Genomic DNA, 17025 nt, shown 5'->3' on the forward strand with positions numbered 1-17025 from the left:
AATCCTTCAGGGGCAGGTTTCCGGGGAAATCCAGATGCCAGAAATGACAGGTTGCGGAAGCAAAGAACCTTCACCGAACTGGGAGAAACCTACACCGCTGTGTTCCACAAGCTGCGGCAATTAGGTTTGGTTAGTCCTGTCCATACTCGGGAACCAAATCCCCCGCCTCAGAATTTGGACCGTTCAATCAGTTGTGAATACTGTTCAGGGATGCTCGGGCACGATACCGAGAAGTGTTGGAAGTTAAGGCATGCCATACAGGATCTTATTGACACCAATAAGATCGAGGTCCAGACACCGGAGGCTCCTAACATCAACCAAAACCCGCTGCCAGCGCACCACGAAGCTCACATGATTGAGTTGGTGTGTGAGGGAGGTGAATTAAGAAAACCCTCCACAAACAGTGATGATGATCCAAGCTGCCCCAAAAGAAGTCTTAACCGGTGGAGGAACAAAGGTACAGTCGCAGGGAGAAGGCGTCAAGCCGGTAGTAATATGGGGGAAGAACCCGTCCGTCATAACAAGCAAACCCGAGCCAAGCAAATTGGTAATACCAGGGATCCTGCCCACACCGGCAGTCATGTTGAAAGGGGTATGTAGAGAACGGGTGACCATAAAGCCGGTGGTCCAACTGCCTATGCTTGACAGCAGGGCTGTGCCCTGGAAATATGAAAAAGCAGTGGTAACGTACCAAGGAAAACAGGTGGAAGAAGTCAGTTGTGAAGCGCAAGGTTTGACTCGATCAGGTCGATGTTTTGCTCCGGCGGAGTTAAGAAAAACCAACCCAGTGGCAACCAAGAAGCCAGTGTCAGAAGAAGAGGCTGAAGACTTCCTGAGGAAGATGAAAGTACAAGACTATTCTGTGGTTGAGCAGCTGAGAAAAACACCTGCCCAGATCTCACTATTGTCATTACTCCTCCATTCCGAGGAACATCGTCGGGCCCTGTTAAAGATATTGAACGAGGCTCATGTACCCAGTGAGATTTCTGTAAACCACCTGGAAACCATTGCTAGCAAGATTTTCGAGGTGAACAGAGTGACATTCTCAGATGATGACCTGCCGGTGGAAGGTACGGAGCATAACAAAGCTCTATACCTAGCTGTCAAATGTGAAGACTCGGTGGTAACCCGAGTATTGGTGGATAACGGCTCAAGCGCCAATATTTGTCCATTATCCACCCTGGACCAGTTAAAGATTGACCGTGGAAGAATCCGGGAGAATAGCATCTGTGTCCGAGGGTTTGACGGAAACGGAACAGCCACTGTGGGGGATGTTGTACTTGAACTAACCATTGGCCCGGTCCTGTTTACCATGGAATTCCAGGTATTGGACGCCACGGTATCTTACAACTTGCTGTTAGGACGACCCTGGATTCACGCAGCTAAAGCGGTGCCTTCCACCCTACATCAGACAGTGAAGTTCGAGTGGGAAAGACAAGAGGTCGTGTTGCACGGTGAGGATACAACATGCACCATGGGCGGAACCATTGTGCCTTTCATAGAGACCACTGATGACAAGGGTCCTTGGGTCTACCAGATTCTCGATACAGGGTCGGCCAACAAAATCTCTGAAGGAGAAATCATCCCGCACCCTAGGGTAGCTGCCGCAACAGTCATGATGGTATCGGAGATGCTGGGTAACGGATTTGTGCCGGGAAAAGGCCTGGGAGTTGAACTTCAAGGGATAGTCCAACCTGTTTCCCTTCCTAAGAATCTGGAAACCTTCGGGTTGGGGTTCAAACCAACCGCAGCAGACAGGAAGGAGGCGCGAAAAATGAAGAAGAGGGTCTGGTTTCTGCCTAAACCAGTGCCACGCCTCTCAAGGTCTTTTGTTAAAGCTAGTGCCAAGGGGTCAGCGATCCCAAAGATTCGAGGACCTTTGATCGGTATAAATGAAGACCTCAATCAGAGTTTTGAGAGGCTATTTGCGGATGTCAGTATGGTGGAAGCTGGAGAAGGTTCCAGCAGAGCAGAGATACAATTTGTGGGGCCTGAGGCCAAGATCAACAATTGGACGGTTACTCCTCTTCCTGTCCGAGGGGAGTCTTGGTAGTAGGCTTTGATTAATGTTTTGTTTGTTTGTTTGTTTGATCGGATTATTCAAGGGTGTAATCCCAATTTTACTTTCGTTTTGTAAAAGTGTGAACCCTTTTTATCCTGCAAATTTAATAAAGTTCTTTTCTTTTGTCCCGTTTTAATTTCTTGTTTTGTTCTTTTTCTTTCTGAACAGTTCTCTTTTTACTGGTCCTAATGACATGGCATGCACAGCGGATCTTCGACCTAGTCTAATAAATCAATCTGAATCTGACTCAATGATACAAGAGGTCTTTTGTGATGATGAATCCGAATGTGACGAAGGGGAAGCCTTCGAAGAAATAAACCGAGAACTGTGCCAATTTGAAGAGAAACCCAAGCCTAACCTAAACGACACTGAGGCTGTGAACCTAGGAGACGCTGATATCATCCAAGAGACCAAAATTAGCATCCACATTGAGCCAAATGTCAAAGCAGAATTGATCGAAACTCTCAGGGAATTCAAAGATGTTTTTGCATGGTCATATGATGATATGCCTGGATTGAGCACCGATTTAGTGGTTCACAAATTGCCCACTGACCCGGCATACCCTCCGGTCAAGCAAAAACTAAGGAAATTTAAAACAGAAATGAGTGTAAAGATCAAAGAAGAAGTGATTAAGCAGTTGCAATCGAAGGTCATTCGGGTCACTCGATATCCCGAGTGGTTGGCCAATGTGGTACCAGTCCCAAAGAAGGATGGAAAAATCAGGGTGTGCGTCGACTACCGCAACCTCAACAAAGCAAGTCCCAAGGACAATTTCCCGTTACCCAACATTCATATCCTGATCGATAATTGCGCTGGGCGCGAGATCGGATCCTTTGTGGATTGCTATGCGGGTTATCATCAGATCCTAATGGACGAAGAGGATGCTGAGAAGACAGCGTTTATTACGCCATGGGGAACCTACTGCTATCGGGTAATGCCGTTCGGGTTAAAGAACGCTGGGGCAACGTACATGCGAGCAATGACTGCTGTGTTTCATGACATGATACACAAAGAAATAGAAGTGTACGTCGATGATGTGATCATCAAATCTTGGCGTCAGGAGGACCATGTAGCAGACCTAAGGAGATTTTTCCAAAGACTCCGAAGGTATGATATCAAGCTTAACCCGGCCAAATGCGCATTCGGGGTTCCATCAGGAAAGTTGCTAGGATTCATCGTCAGTCGACGGGGGATTGAGTTAGACCCATCCAAAATTGAATCCATCCGAGACTTGCCACCGCCAAGGAACAAAACAGAGGTAATGAGTTTGCTGGGTAGACTCAATTACATCAGCAGGTTCATCGCTCAACTCACAGCAACTTGTGAACCCATATTTCGGCTACTGAGAAAGGATGCTGCAGTAGGTTGGACGACAGAGTGTCAGGAGGCTTTCGACCAAATCAAAGGGTATCTATCTAATCCACCCGTATTGGTCCCGCCTAAGCCCGGGAAGCCCCTAATCCTTTACCTGACGGTCTTGGAAAATTCATTTGGTTGTGTACTGGGGCAACATGATGACACAGGAAGGAAGGAGCAGGCCATCTACTATCTTAGCAAGAAATTCACAGTGCATGAGGTCAAGTACACTCAACTCGAGAAAACATGCTGCGCCCTAACTTGGGTAGCTCAGAAGTTGAAGCACTACTTGTCTTCATACACTACTTATCTCATATCCCGTTTGGACCCGCTGAAGTATATCTTTCAGAAACCTATGCCCACGGGAAGGTTAGCAAAATGGCAAATTCTGCTCACAGAATTTGATATCATCTACGTGACGAGGACGGCCATGAAAGCCCAGGCACTGGCAGACCATTTGGCAGAGAATCCCGTTGATGAAAAATACGAGCCCTTAAGAACGTATTTTCCTGACGAAGAGGTGATGCATACGAATGAGTTGGAATTACCTGAGGAACCAGGTTGGAAGCTTTTCTTCGATGGAGCTGCAAACGCAAAAGGGGTTGGAATAGGAGCAGTACTCATTTCTGAAACAGGACGGCATTATCCTGTTACGGCTCAACTACGCTTCTATTGCACCAACAATATGGCCGAATATGAGGCTTGCATTCTGGGTCTGCGCCTGGCTACCGACATGGATGTCCAAGACGTCTTGGTCTTGGGAGACTCGGACCTCTTGGTACATCAAATTCAGGGTGAATGGGAAACACGAGATCTAAAGCTCATACCATACCGACAATGCTTGCATGATCTGAGCAAGCAATTTCGATCGGTAAAGTTCAAACACATCCCGAGAGTTCACAATGAGGTTGCGGATGCCTTGGCCACCTTGGCATCAATGCTGCACCACCCTGACAAAATGTATGTTGATCCTCTACACATCCAGGTCCGTGATCAGCACGCCTACTGCAATGCCATAGAAGAAGAAGCGGATGGCGAACCCTGGTTTCATGATATCAAAGAATACCTCAGGATGGGGATATATCCAGAACATGCCTCTGGAGACCAAAAAAGAGCCCTTCGGCGGTTGTCGAATGGTTTCTTCCTCAGTGGAGGGGTATTGTACAAAAGAACCCCGGATTTGGGATTGTTGAGATGCATAGATGCCGGGCGGGCAACGACGGTTATGGCAGAAGTACATGCTGGAGTTTGCGGGCCCCACATGAGTGGATATGTATTGGCAAGAAAAATCCTTCGAACGGGGTGTTATTGGCTCACCATGGAACACGACTGTATCACTTTCGTGAGGAAATGCCATCAGTGCCAAATACATGGAGACTTGATTCACTCTCCGCCAACAGAATTGCATACGATGTCAGCACCCTGGCCGTTTGTAGCATGGGGCATGGATGTCATTGGGCCCATCGAGCCAGCAGCATCCAACGGTCATAGGTTCATTCTAGTGACCATCGATTACTTCACCAAATGGGTTGAGGCTAAAACCTTCAAATCGGTAACTAAGAAGGCAGTGGTGGACTTTGTTCACTCCCATATCATCTGCAGATTTGGGATCCCAAAAGTGATCATCACGGATAACGGTACGAATCTTAATAGCAGCCTGATGAAAGAGGTATGCCAACAATTCAAGATTACACACCGCAATTCCACCCCATATCGTCCTAAGGCAAATGGAGCAGTCGAAGCAGCCAATAAGAATATCAAGAAGATACTGCGAAAAATGGTGGAAGGATCCAGACAGTGGCACGAGAAGTTGCCCTTTGCCTTGTTGGGTTACCGCACTACCGTCCGGACTTCCATAGGCACAACTCCTTATTTGTTGGTGTATGGAACTGAGGCCGTGATACCAGCAGAGGTCGAAATTCCGTCCCTCCGAATTGTCGCTGAAGCCGGAATTGATGATGATGAATGGATCAAAGCTCGCCTGGAACAATTGAGCCTGATAGATGAGAAAAGATTGGCAGCAGTGTGCCATGGTCAGCTGTACCAGAAGAGAATGGCAAGAGCGTATAATAAAAAGGTGCGCCCCAGGAAGTTTGAAGTAGGGCAGCAGGTATTGAAGAAGATCCTCCCACATCAGGTCGAGGCGAAAGGCAAATTCGCCCCAAATTGGCAAGGGCCTTATATCGTGACCAGAGTCTTGGCCAATGGTGCTTTGTGTTTGACAGATGTCGAAGGTAGATGCGTCGACATGGCTATCAATTCAGATGCAGTCAAGAGATATTATGCGTAATTTCTTTAAATTATGGCAATTTTGGTTTATTTGTTTGTATTTGGCATTTGTTGAATAATGAGATGACGGAGGCAATTCTTTCTTCTATCCAAACACTTTTAACCTTCGCTTCCCCCTTTGAGCCTTGAGCTAATTCTTTCATACCCCTCTTTTGGAATCACTAATGGAAAGGACATGAAAAAAAAAAAAAAAGAAGAAGAAAAAAGAAGATAAAATCATAAGAAATATAAAACCGTGGGAACTACGTTTGACCTGATTCCTCGAAGAGGATACGTAGGCGCCTCACGGCTCGGTCATAGTATGCATCGTAATAAATATAGGATGCATAATGTACATGGTGTGCATAATAGACACAGCGTGCGTAACGCACGTAGCACAACCTAAGAGTAAAAAATAAATAAATTCCCCAAGCAAGAAAACTGGGGCAGAAGTTATGTTTTAAGTTCCAACAAAGGTTTGATTCCAAAAGTTGTAGCACATCACCCTTCAAGTTGTTTTCATTTTTTTTAGCCTTCCTTCAATCCCACACCAAAACCAACATCGACATCCAAAAGACCTCCCGATCAATGTTCGAGAGATGCCAAATCTGGCAAATAAGGCCGAGAATAATACACCGATCCCCAGCAAAGAAAAGGATCGTAAGACTGGGAATGAGTTGATAGTCAAAAGAACCCCCGGAAGAGAGGGTCGTATCTACAACACCCCGATTCCTCGAAAGAAATAAAATGAGAGAGTCTCATCGGTGAAAACCTTCGCAGGCACCGAGAGGCGATGTAAGATGAGGGATATGAAATGAGAGAGTCTTATTGGTGAAAACCTTCACAGGCACCATAAGGCGCCGGGAGATGAGAGAAAAGAGAGAGTCTCATTAGTGAAAACCCCTCGAAGGGCACTATGAGGCGGCAAGACAGATCAGCAAAGCTACCACATTCGAAACGAAGTGAACACTCCTTTATCATCCCCAGCAAGTCAGACCATCGGGCGAATCGATCGATACAAATAGACTGTGTCGGGAATCTATGGTGCATGTCATGATCACGGGGACCAGTTGTGTCCTCCAGATAAGTTCTTTTGATTAGCTCCTCCCACAAAATATTGGTTCACAAAGTTTTTCTCTTTTCCATATCTTTATTTTCTTTTCCTAAAAAGTGTCTTTAAAGGATTTTTCAAAGCTTACTACCAGAAACCGAAGGGAAATTCACCCAATGCAGGGTAATACAAACAGTCTTAAAAGGCCGGCCCCAGGCAATGCAGGGATTGTGCTCGGAAATGTTGGAAGAAGTAAGCTCCAAAAGGGAGTGGTTTCGGGAGTTAGAAGCAGACTCCCACATCATGTGTTTTAAAAGAAAGCAGAAAAGGGGATAAATTGAAAACCAATCCCCAGCAGGCTAGAGACCCCAACAGGCAACTTTGCCCGCCAACCAATTATGGGGACAAAGAGCAAGAAAAGGAAGAAAGAAAAATTGCTCGCCAGAAAGGCACCCTCTACCACCACGATTTAAAACTGATTAAATCCTTTTGTCTGCTGCAGGAAAACAAAGGATTGATGATGGCCGCAAGATGCACTGCCATGGAAGTCACCAAAAACCGGGGCAGAAAATTTTCTGCCGATTGTCGAAAATTTTCTCGGAAGAACGGGGAAACAATTTCAATACTTTTAAGTTCTAGGTCGCCCACCAGTATAATGCGGGAATACATTTAAGTTCTAGGTCGCCCACCAGTATAATGCGGGAATACTTTTAAGTTCTAGGTCGCCCACCAGTATAATGCGGGAATACATTTAAGTTCTAGGTCGCCCACCAGTATAATGCGGGAATACATTTAAGTTCTAGGTCGCCCACCAGTATAATGCGGGAATACTTTTAAGTTCTAGGTCGCCCACCAGTATAATGCGGGAATACATTTAAGTTCTAGGTCGCCCACCAGTATAATGCGGGAATACTTTTAAGTTCTAGGTCGCCCACCAGTATAATGCGGGAATACTTTTAAGTTCTAGGTCGCCCACCAGTATAATGCGGGAATACTTTTAAGTTCTAGGTCGCCCACCAGTATAATGCGGGAATACTTTTTAAGTTCTAGGTCGCCCACCAGTATAATGCGGGAATACATTTAAGTTCTAGGTCGCCCACCAGTATAATGCGGGAATACTTTTAAGTTCTAGGTCGCCCACCAGTATAATGCGGGAATACTTTTAAGTTCTAGGTCGCCCACCAGTATAATGCGGGAATACTTTTAAGTTCTAGGTCGCCCACCAGTATAATGCGGGAATACTTTTTAAGTTCTAGGTCGCCCACCAGTATAATGCGGGAATACTTTTAAGTTCTAGGTCGCCCACCAGTATAATGCGGGAATACATTTAAGTTCTAGGTCGCCCACCAGTATAATGCGGGAATACTTTTAAGTTCTAGGTCGCCCACCAGTATAATGCGGGAATACATTTTAAGTTCTAGGTCACCCACCAGTATAATGCGGGAATACTTTTAGCTCTAGAGTTCGGAATCAGTAGCCCCACCTGAAGAAGGAAGGTTGCAACAGAGATCCCCAAGCAGGAAACAATAAAATCCCCAGAAGCATACGATTGCAAAGGCAAGCGCGCAATTCAAAAGGAAAAAGGAACGCATCTCAAAAGAAGCAGTTTGGGAACGTTGTAGCATGCCCGGTATGACGATGCTGATGAAGAAACATACCACTGAAGAAACCATTGGAAGATTTAAAGAAGAAAGCCGTATCCCCAGCGGATCAAGCAAAGTGATGAAAACTGGCATTCAAACGTCAGCAAAGGACCAACTTCATCTCCCAAAGTCACAAGATAAAGGCATCAGAGGAAAGCGTTAGCCGACAAGAAAGCAAGGCAACAAGAACAAGTTGAAGATGGATAAGATTCCAGGATCCTCAGTTTAGCTTAGCTTCTTGTTTTCCTTTTAGAGCAATGTAATAGGAAGATCGGTTGAGCCGTAGCATCCTACAGCAGCATACAACAGCGCACAACAACAGCAAACACTACAGTCACACGGTAGTCCCAGCTACCAAAGATTTCCCGAACTACATTGACCTGATTCCTGTTCAGCCCAGGATATGTAGGAAACCTCTGAAGCAAAGGTTCGGTCAAAGCTTTTTCAAAAAATGCTTCACACGGAGTATTCAGACGGGCAAAAATCGCTCGCTTTATCTTTGCGCGAAAACCCTTCGTGTCTTCGGGCAAAGAGGGGCAGCTGTAAGCACGTGATTTTTGCTTTACGAGCAATCGCTCCAAAAGAAAATAAAAATAGTGACAAATGATTTCGCTGTACAATTTTTCGAGTTTTCCGTGACATGTGTTGTTAGTCATTTATGGGTCTGTCCATTTTACATCTAGTCATTACCAAACAAAAATACAAAAATATGTGTTAGTAAAAGAAAATTCAAAAAAAAATATATATATATACATATGTGTGCATCGTTCGTTCTAGGCTTTTAGTTAACTTACTTGAATATTTGGTGATAATTGTGTTAAAATGTTCCATTGTTGTTTAGTTTTAATTTCATTATTTTATTGTCTATTATTTTATTTTATTTCATTTTTTTGTTTCAAAAGAAAAATGAAACTAGAAAAAAAAGAGAAGAAAATCGGTTGGGGCCAAAATAAATGGAACAAAAACAGGCCCAAACCAACACTGATCCAGTCCAAATCCAGCCTGCCCAAGCACGGACTCAAACGACGTCGTATCGGCGTCCCCATTTGAAGCCGTTGATCTGATTCAAAGGAACGGTCCAGATCAGGCTGTCCAACTCACCTCAACGACGCCGTTTCAGGCAAGTTGATCTGAGCCGTCCAACCTCATTGATCCAATGGTCCCTGGCTTCCCTCAGGACCCGACCTATTTAGCCGGTTCAACCCAACCCCTCACCTAAACCAAAACGACCCCGTTCCCATACCAAACGACCCCGTCCTGTTACCCACCAATAGATCTAAGCCGTTCAGATCACTTGATCTAACGGCTCCAATCTCTCTTCCCCTTCCATATATAAACTTGACCCTTCACCCCGCACCCCCTATCCGAACCCCACCCCTCACTCGTCTCCTTCCCCAGCCTGAAACCCCCAAACCCTAGCAAGCCGCCTTAGTTCCCCTTCCACCAAAACCCGGCGGCATGAACGCCGGTGGCCACCTCCCGAACACCCTAAGACCCCCTCACTCTCCTAAACATGGATCTGTTACTCCCTAGCCTCGAATCACTTTCGTTCGTCTCGAATCTTCATTTGAAGATTTGAGTCGAACCCGGATCTATGCCAAACCACCCCATCTTCATACCAGACACCCCCCTGACCTTCCTCGTGACCAAACCAAGCTTGGTTTGGTCCGAATCTACCCACAACTCCCAAAAATCCAGATCTGAAAATCCAGACTTTAGAACACATGCACTTGGGGAATCCGGCCGGTTTGGACATAGGTTTGAGGTCTAATAGACCTTAATCAAGGTGTTCTCATGTGAGAACACCCTGATTAAAGTTTGTTCGGCCTCAAAAGTTCGAAGTCGAGTTTGATTTGGGTCTGTTTGGTTTAAACGTTTTGGTAAGTTTTCCGTTCTTTTGTTTTATTTCCAAATAAGTTGTCAGCATATCTCTTTGTGTTTGTTTGTTATTTTGTTATTTTTTTTGGATTTCTTTCATCTCTGTAAAGACCTTTTATTTGGTCGATTGTCTTCTATTTGTGTTCTGAATACACTCTGTGAAAAGCATGTCCGATTAGTATAGTCGTCGCATAAATAATTCATATAGGCCCCAGTAATTGAACAAAAGTTGGCTGATGCCCTTTAGGTCCCCAAACATATTGTTTATGTGAGCGATTGATTATTACCTGTTATAATTAGTATAGTCGACTCGATAAATATCGTCGATTAGCTTTCTATAACTAATAAATCGAATGAGCTAATAAGGTCGCATGACTAATTGAGCTTTGTCACTGACTGTGTGCCCCAGCATTGTTTGAAATGGTTTGTTTGCACTATAAAACTGACTGAAAAGGTTCAGCCCAGGCAGTCTTGAGTTCGAGCTTTCATCAGTTCAAAAAAATGCCCTGATGCTGCAGTAGGCAGGGGCAGTAATAATCAAGGTTGACAGGGGTATTCTGGGGTGTTAAAAAGAACAAAAGTAATTAGTTTAAGTGAGCTGACAAATGGGGTACTAATTTGGGATTAAACTAATACCAATGGGGAACAAGACACAAGGGTATGGGGCTTAAAATGAATAAACAAATGAGCCCATAATTCTGGATTAAACAAAAACCAGGCGTGGAGAATAAAGGGGGCTGACACCAAAAGATGTTTAGGGATGGGCTTTAAGGGGTATGGGCAGACTGCAAGTTGCAGATGATGGGGGGGGCAGCCTAGCTGCACTTAGTCTTTGGCTTATAAATAGGCCATTCAAAAACAAAAAGAGGGGGGATTTTGAGTCTTGAGAAAAAGAGAAAACGAAAGGCTGGACTTTTAGTCTTCAGAAAAAAGAGAGAAAAGACTGGAATTTCGAGTTTTAAAGCTGAAACTTTTAGTCTAAAGAAAGGTTTACTGAGTTTGAAGAAAGCTGAATAACCTAAGTTGGTTTCCAAATAGATTGCAACCAAACACTGCCTGAAAGTTGTACAAGAGTGCATATTGTTCAAAGCTGCCTTGGCCAAGTTCTGTTGCTTGCATTGGCTGAGTTGTTTGTTGGTTATTGAACTATTAGTTTTACTGCATTTGAACCCTCAGTTACTGCTGTTATTTCTTTACTGTTTCCTGGGATTGCTGGCTTGGTTTCAACTATCTGCTAGTCCTTGTATTCTGGGAGATATTGTTGGTTATCTGTGACTGTGGAAAACACTTGGTCTAGTTGGTTGTTGCTGTGTTGTTACTGTGTGTCTGCTGCTGCTGTATTTACTGCATACTGCCCAGCTGATCATTTCCTTCTTCTTTTGTCTCTCTATACCAGGTACATGACTAATACTCTGTCAAATGTAATTGGAAAGTTGAGCATGAATACAAAAGAAAAGACCTGAAGAGTGACTTTTATACATAAATTGTTACATTAGATATCATGTACTGTATAATGATTTTCATTTTTGTTTGGACAATAGAAGCAGCCTACATACTAAGTATATCAATGTAGGTTAACGAATGCTAGCCTTGTATGTATACTGCTAGGTGAGAATATGCCCAGTGTAATAAGTTGTATTTCAGACTTAGTCTGATGGTATAGTATATTCTCTAATGTAGGCCAAATAGGAAAGCTATCCGTTTTAGTTAAAGTTCTTTCTCCTTCTGCCATATTGTCCCATAAATTGATAAACTCATTTCACAAAATAAAGAATCAGTTCAGGGCCTCAACCTCATGAAGGTCGAGCCCAAATCGAAGCAAACTAAGTAGGCCCGCGTAGAGCAGGCAAAGGCCCAGGTCTGGCCTATCACGCATGGGCTGGATTTGGGCCTAGAATTGTTTGTTCGGCTGACTGCATATACAGCCCCATTTCTGAATTTTTTAGCTTTTCTGAATGTCATTACAAATAGCTTGCAAGCATTTAATTAATTAGGACTATATACTGTTTTCAATTGATAAGGACAAACGCGATAAGAAACGTAGTTGCTATAGGATAACCTTTTAAAATAAGAACGAGATGAGCCTCGATGAAAATAAACACAACGTGCAAATGCGGGGCCCTTGTTAAATGTATATTGTTGGAGCATTTAGTTTCCAGGATGGGTTGCTTAGCAAATCTCACAACCCTCCCTAAATAACAACACGTTAGTCTCTTTAGGATACGCTTTAATAAACCTTACCTTCTTAAACTCGGGTGCACATTTATGTGACCCAAATCCAAATCTCGACGGATTCGAAATGTATTTCTAATCACGGGTACATTGACTGTGACGTGGTTCGAGATGCGTGTCCATGACGTTGCAAATTCATTTAAAAAAAATATGTAAGAATGAGATGAGCCTTGCCAAATAAAATACAAATTGCGGGGCCTTCAGTAAATATTTGCTTTAAAAATTGTTTAGACTTCGGGATGGACCGTTTAGTAAAATTTCACGGTCCTACCCAAAATAAATCCGCTAGTCGCTTTAGGAGCGCCTTTAATAATTTAATTTCCTTAAACTCGGGTGCACATTGATGTGACCCAAATCCAAATCTCAACGGAGTCAAAGTTTGTCGACGACCACGGGTACATTGATTGTAACGTGGTTCGAGATACATTTTTATAACGTTGCAATTCTTGATAAAAATAACAGTAAATGATAAGAGCGGTTGAAAGATAAAACTTACACATAAGTTCATATTGTATTTAAAATCAGATAAATAAGCCAAATATAACAGTTGAGCGACCGTGCTAGAACCACGGAACTCGGGAATGCCTAACACCTTCTCCCGGGTTAACAGAATTCCTTATCCGGATTTCTGGTACGCAGACTGTAATATAGAGTCATTCTTTTCCTCGATTCGGGATTAAAATTGGTGACTTGGGACACCCTAAATCTCCCAAGTGGCGACTCTGAAATAAATAAACCAATCCCGTTTCGATTGTCCTTTAATTGGAAAAACTCCCTTGCACCCTCGCGGGTGCGGAAAAAGGAGGTGTGACAAGGTTCAAATCCAAAGTCTGTATGAAGCACCATTCAACACTCAAGATCAAGTTTCAAAAGACTTAGAGATAGAAATTCTTGTAACTAGTAGCTAATAGGTTTAGTTAGTCTTTTTCAGTTATCATTTTTGATGTAATGGCAGGACCGCGGACCGGAACCTCAACGGAACGGCACCTCGATCGGCTCTTCACCTCGGTACACTTCACTATCTCTCTCATTCCCGAACTACACGTGGCCTGATTCCTGTATAACCAAGGATATGTAGGCAGCTCAGATACCAGGGCTCGGTCACATTCCCTCCCTTTCCTTAAGTGTAGTCCGTCCAAGTAATGGTCGGGTCAAAAACACGTCTAGTCGTTCTTTGTCGGAAAACTCTTCGTGTTTCCAGTCAAAGAGGGGCAGCTGTAAGCACGTGATTTTTGACCCTCCCCGAGGATTTTCACATTTTTTTAGCATAAATATGTAATTGGGTCTAATATAGCCATTTTAACTATTTTACTTTATTTCGTTGCAAAAAGAAAAATCACAAAAATACATATATAAATTTTAGTTTATGTATTTCTCATAAACTTGAAAAAATACAAAAATTGCACTTTATTTTGTAATTTATATAAATTCGAAAAATTACAAAAAATATATAGTTCTATTAATGTTTGCAGTCATTATAATTTTGAAAAATACAAAAAATATTACTTCATATTTTATCTTTATATATAAAAACGAAAATTACAAAAATAGTTTTATTAATATTTTGTAGCTATTTTAAATCTTGAAAAAATATTCAAAAAAAAAAGAAGAGAATATATAGTTTTGTTTACACAAATTCACACATGTCCACACCTCACTCTTTTCTAACTATATGTATGAAAACATTAAATTAATGTAAACAAATCTAAACAAATGTGGACAATGGAAACAAGTTTATTACTATTTTTAACATATATATATATATATATCTATAACATGAAAAGAAAGTATTATTAATAACATTTTTATTTAGGGTGGGGTAGGGTGGATAGGGTGGGGTGGGTAGGTTGGGTGTGGGGGTGGGATGGGGAATATGGTAAGGAAGGTTGAAAAAGAGTTTTGGAAAATGTTTTCCCTTCTCTTGATAGGGAAAACGTAGGAAAATGAGTTCATGAGGAAAATATTTTCCAAAAGATTTAAGTCAACCAAACATGGAAAAATTGGAAAACATTTTCTGAAAAATATTTTCGATCATACCAAACACACCCTTAATCTACAAACAATTGTGTGGATGGTGTAAATAGAAGTACCTTATCACTATTTTGCTTTTTCCGGTTTTAAAAACACTGAATTTCTAAATCAACATGTACTTAGAGGAATAGTAAGATTGTGATATAAAATACTGTAAAATACTAAGGTTGAGAAATTAGAAAAACTGTAGGAGCTCTTAGTTAATATTGTTGGGGTAAATCTTCACTCGGAACAACCCTCTAGTGATATACAGTTGTACATCATGTTCTTCTCTTTTCCCATTTTTTGGTAAAATATAAAAATGAACCCGTGTAACTGTATCGGGATAACCTTTTTCTTTAAAATGAAACTTTCAGAATTTCTGAGTTCACTTTGTTTGCCTCGAATGAAAATCGTTGCCTGTTGCTTGCAGTTCGAACGAAATAATCCTTGTTTTACTTGGTGTTGTAGTTAAGTTGAGGATATTGTTTTGTTCTTATCACAAAGGAAAAGTTGAGGATATTCGTTGTTTCACTCATAGTTTTGTTACAAAGAGAAACTGAAAGCTATTCTTCAGCTTTTTGCAGCAAGTGATGAATGGCTACATGGATTTTGCTTGGCATCTCTAGATTTCTACGCAATTACTGTAGCAGTTAGTTTTAGCTGCGAGGCAGACACTGTAATAATAGCTGATAGTAGTGCATTTTATTCCTTTCAGCACCTTGGTGGGATTGATTACGCATGGATGTTTCATGATTCATCTTTCTAAACTAATATCTAAATCAATGCTGATTTGTGTAATCTTTTGCAGGTGACAAAAAAGTTCTCTTTGCAGACAAGGTTCTGAAGTTCACAAGTTCAGGAAAGATGAAGCGGCGCATTCTTCTTATGACTGATTTTGCCATTTACATTGTAGATCCAGACATTGATGCACTTAAAAGGCGGATTTCTCTGGCAGCCGTTGAAAAGCTCTGTTTGAGTGAACTAAGTGATAATTTCTTAGCAATAATTATCCCAACTGAGTATGATCTACTGATGGCCAGTACCCGGAAGACGGAAATTGTAACCGTCTTAGTAGACGCTACCAAGAGTCAATCCGACTACGAACTTGAGGTGCTACTCTCTAATAGGTAAGTGAAGTGCCATTTTCTTATTGACTTTGAACTCCTCAATTCTTCTTCATCTGGCTTATCTGACCTTCAAAAAAATATGAGCTGCAAATGGATGCATCTGCAGATATTATCGAAGTAGTTTAGTCTGTATTGCTGAAGAACAGTGTATGAGATTATGATCAAGGGGCCAAAGAATTGAAGTCAGAATGTTTTAGCTTGATTTCATGCCATGCACATATACTAGTGAATACTGTATCTTGCTTTCATACTAAGGATTTCAATATTGGTTGTAGAAAAATACTCCTACCTGATATAATGAGAAATAGATCCTTATCAGAAAAAGAGAAAATAGCTGATGTGATCCATTCTGTCATTCGTATTAGAGTGGCATCAAATTAATCTCCTTGCCTAGCTAGAATATATAATGAGTTTTACGACGGACAAGACATATGCAAACTGTGCATGATGATAAAATCTTAATCATGGGAACATGTATGTAGATGATAGGACGGTTGAAATTGCTTATTCCTGAAACAGAAAGAAAGAGGGTGCTTGGAGCATCTCAAAACATGTTGCTCTTATTTTTTTGCTTCCTTTTTCCTATGATGCACTATCTGTCTTTTTGGCTCCTCCTCTACCTCGCAAAGTTTGCCTGTTTAATCTTGGGGAAAATGTCTTATGTTATTGTTATTTGTTCATATATTTATACCATTTCATCTTGCAGGTTTGAGTACAATGCAACTTCTGAACTAGTAAAAGAAATTGACTTTGAGGAAACTGAAGGTCAGTGTTAGCTTAAGCTTATGACATTCTCTCTCTATATATATATTCTTCCTGTACCCTTAACTTTTACGGTAGCAGGTTTAGTTTTGATCATTGTATCTTCTGCCTTCAGCTAAGTGGTTTCTCGTGATTCTAAAGTTTTGAGAAATCTTTTGAATCCAGGGGGTGTGAGAACAAGAATTGTGCGAAAGTGAGTTGCACCTTTGCATGTTGGTCTGACAACATGAACTGCTAGTGCACTAGAATGCCTGCAGCTGTCCACCTTGCCATTCCCAAGGAGGAACCAGCTTGTATCATTGCTTGTATAAAGGTGATTGTCCTTCTATTGAGAATTAGATTGATTAAGTTGATTTTTTCATCTCGTTCAGCTGGTTTTCTTTGCTTTTGTTTATGCCTGTTTATTCATTATGTAGCTCGTTGCCTTCATGTAAATCTTTTAACTCGTTTCTTTTATTTCTTTTTGTTCAACTGCAATTTTTTTAAACGGAAAGAGTCATATTTATCCATCTACTTTAAAAGATTGTTCATATCTACCCTGCATTTAAGTACCTTATACTTTCTTAGTTGAAGTTGTTATATTGGTTTTTTCTTTCTTTTATGAATGTTATAACTCCTAATTTTTTGGTAGCG

The 17025-nt window shown here is 41.9% G+C and overlaps 1 protein-coding gene across 1 annotated transcript in view; it reads left to right on the forward strand.

The window, feature by feature from the left end:
* The window catches only part of LOC104221513 (uncharacterized), a 39151-nt gene extending 22389 nt beyond the window's left edge, over positions 1-16762 (forward strand). The window contains exons 2-5 of the mRNA XM_070148581.1: positions 15042-15225; positions 15312-15630; positions 16337-16395; positions 16558-16762. Coding sequence (XP_070004682.1) covers positions 15042-15225; positions 15312-15630; positions 16337-16395; positions 16558-16589 — 594 coding nt within the window. The 3' untranslated portion in view covers positions 16590-16762. The remainder of the gene's footprint in view (positions 1-15041; positions 15226-15311; positions 15631-16336; positions 16396-16557) is intronic.
* The last annotated feature ends 263 nt before the right edge of the window (positions 16763-17025 follow it).

Source organism: Nicotiana sylvestris, chromosome 6 (assembly GCF_000393655.2).
Source record: "Nicotiana sylvestris chromosome 6, ASM39365v2, whole genome shotgun sequence".
In the NCBI taxonomy this organism is placed as follows: Eukaryota; Viridiplantae; Streptophyta; class Magnoliopsida; order Solanales; family Solanaceae; genus Nicotiana; species Nicotiana sylvestris.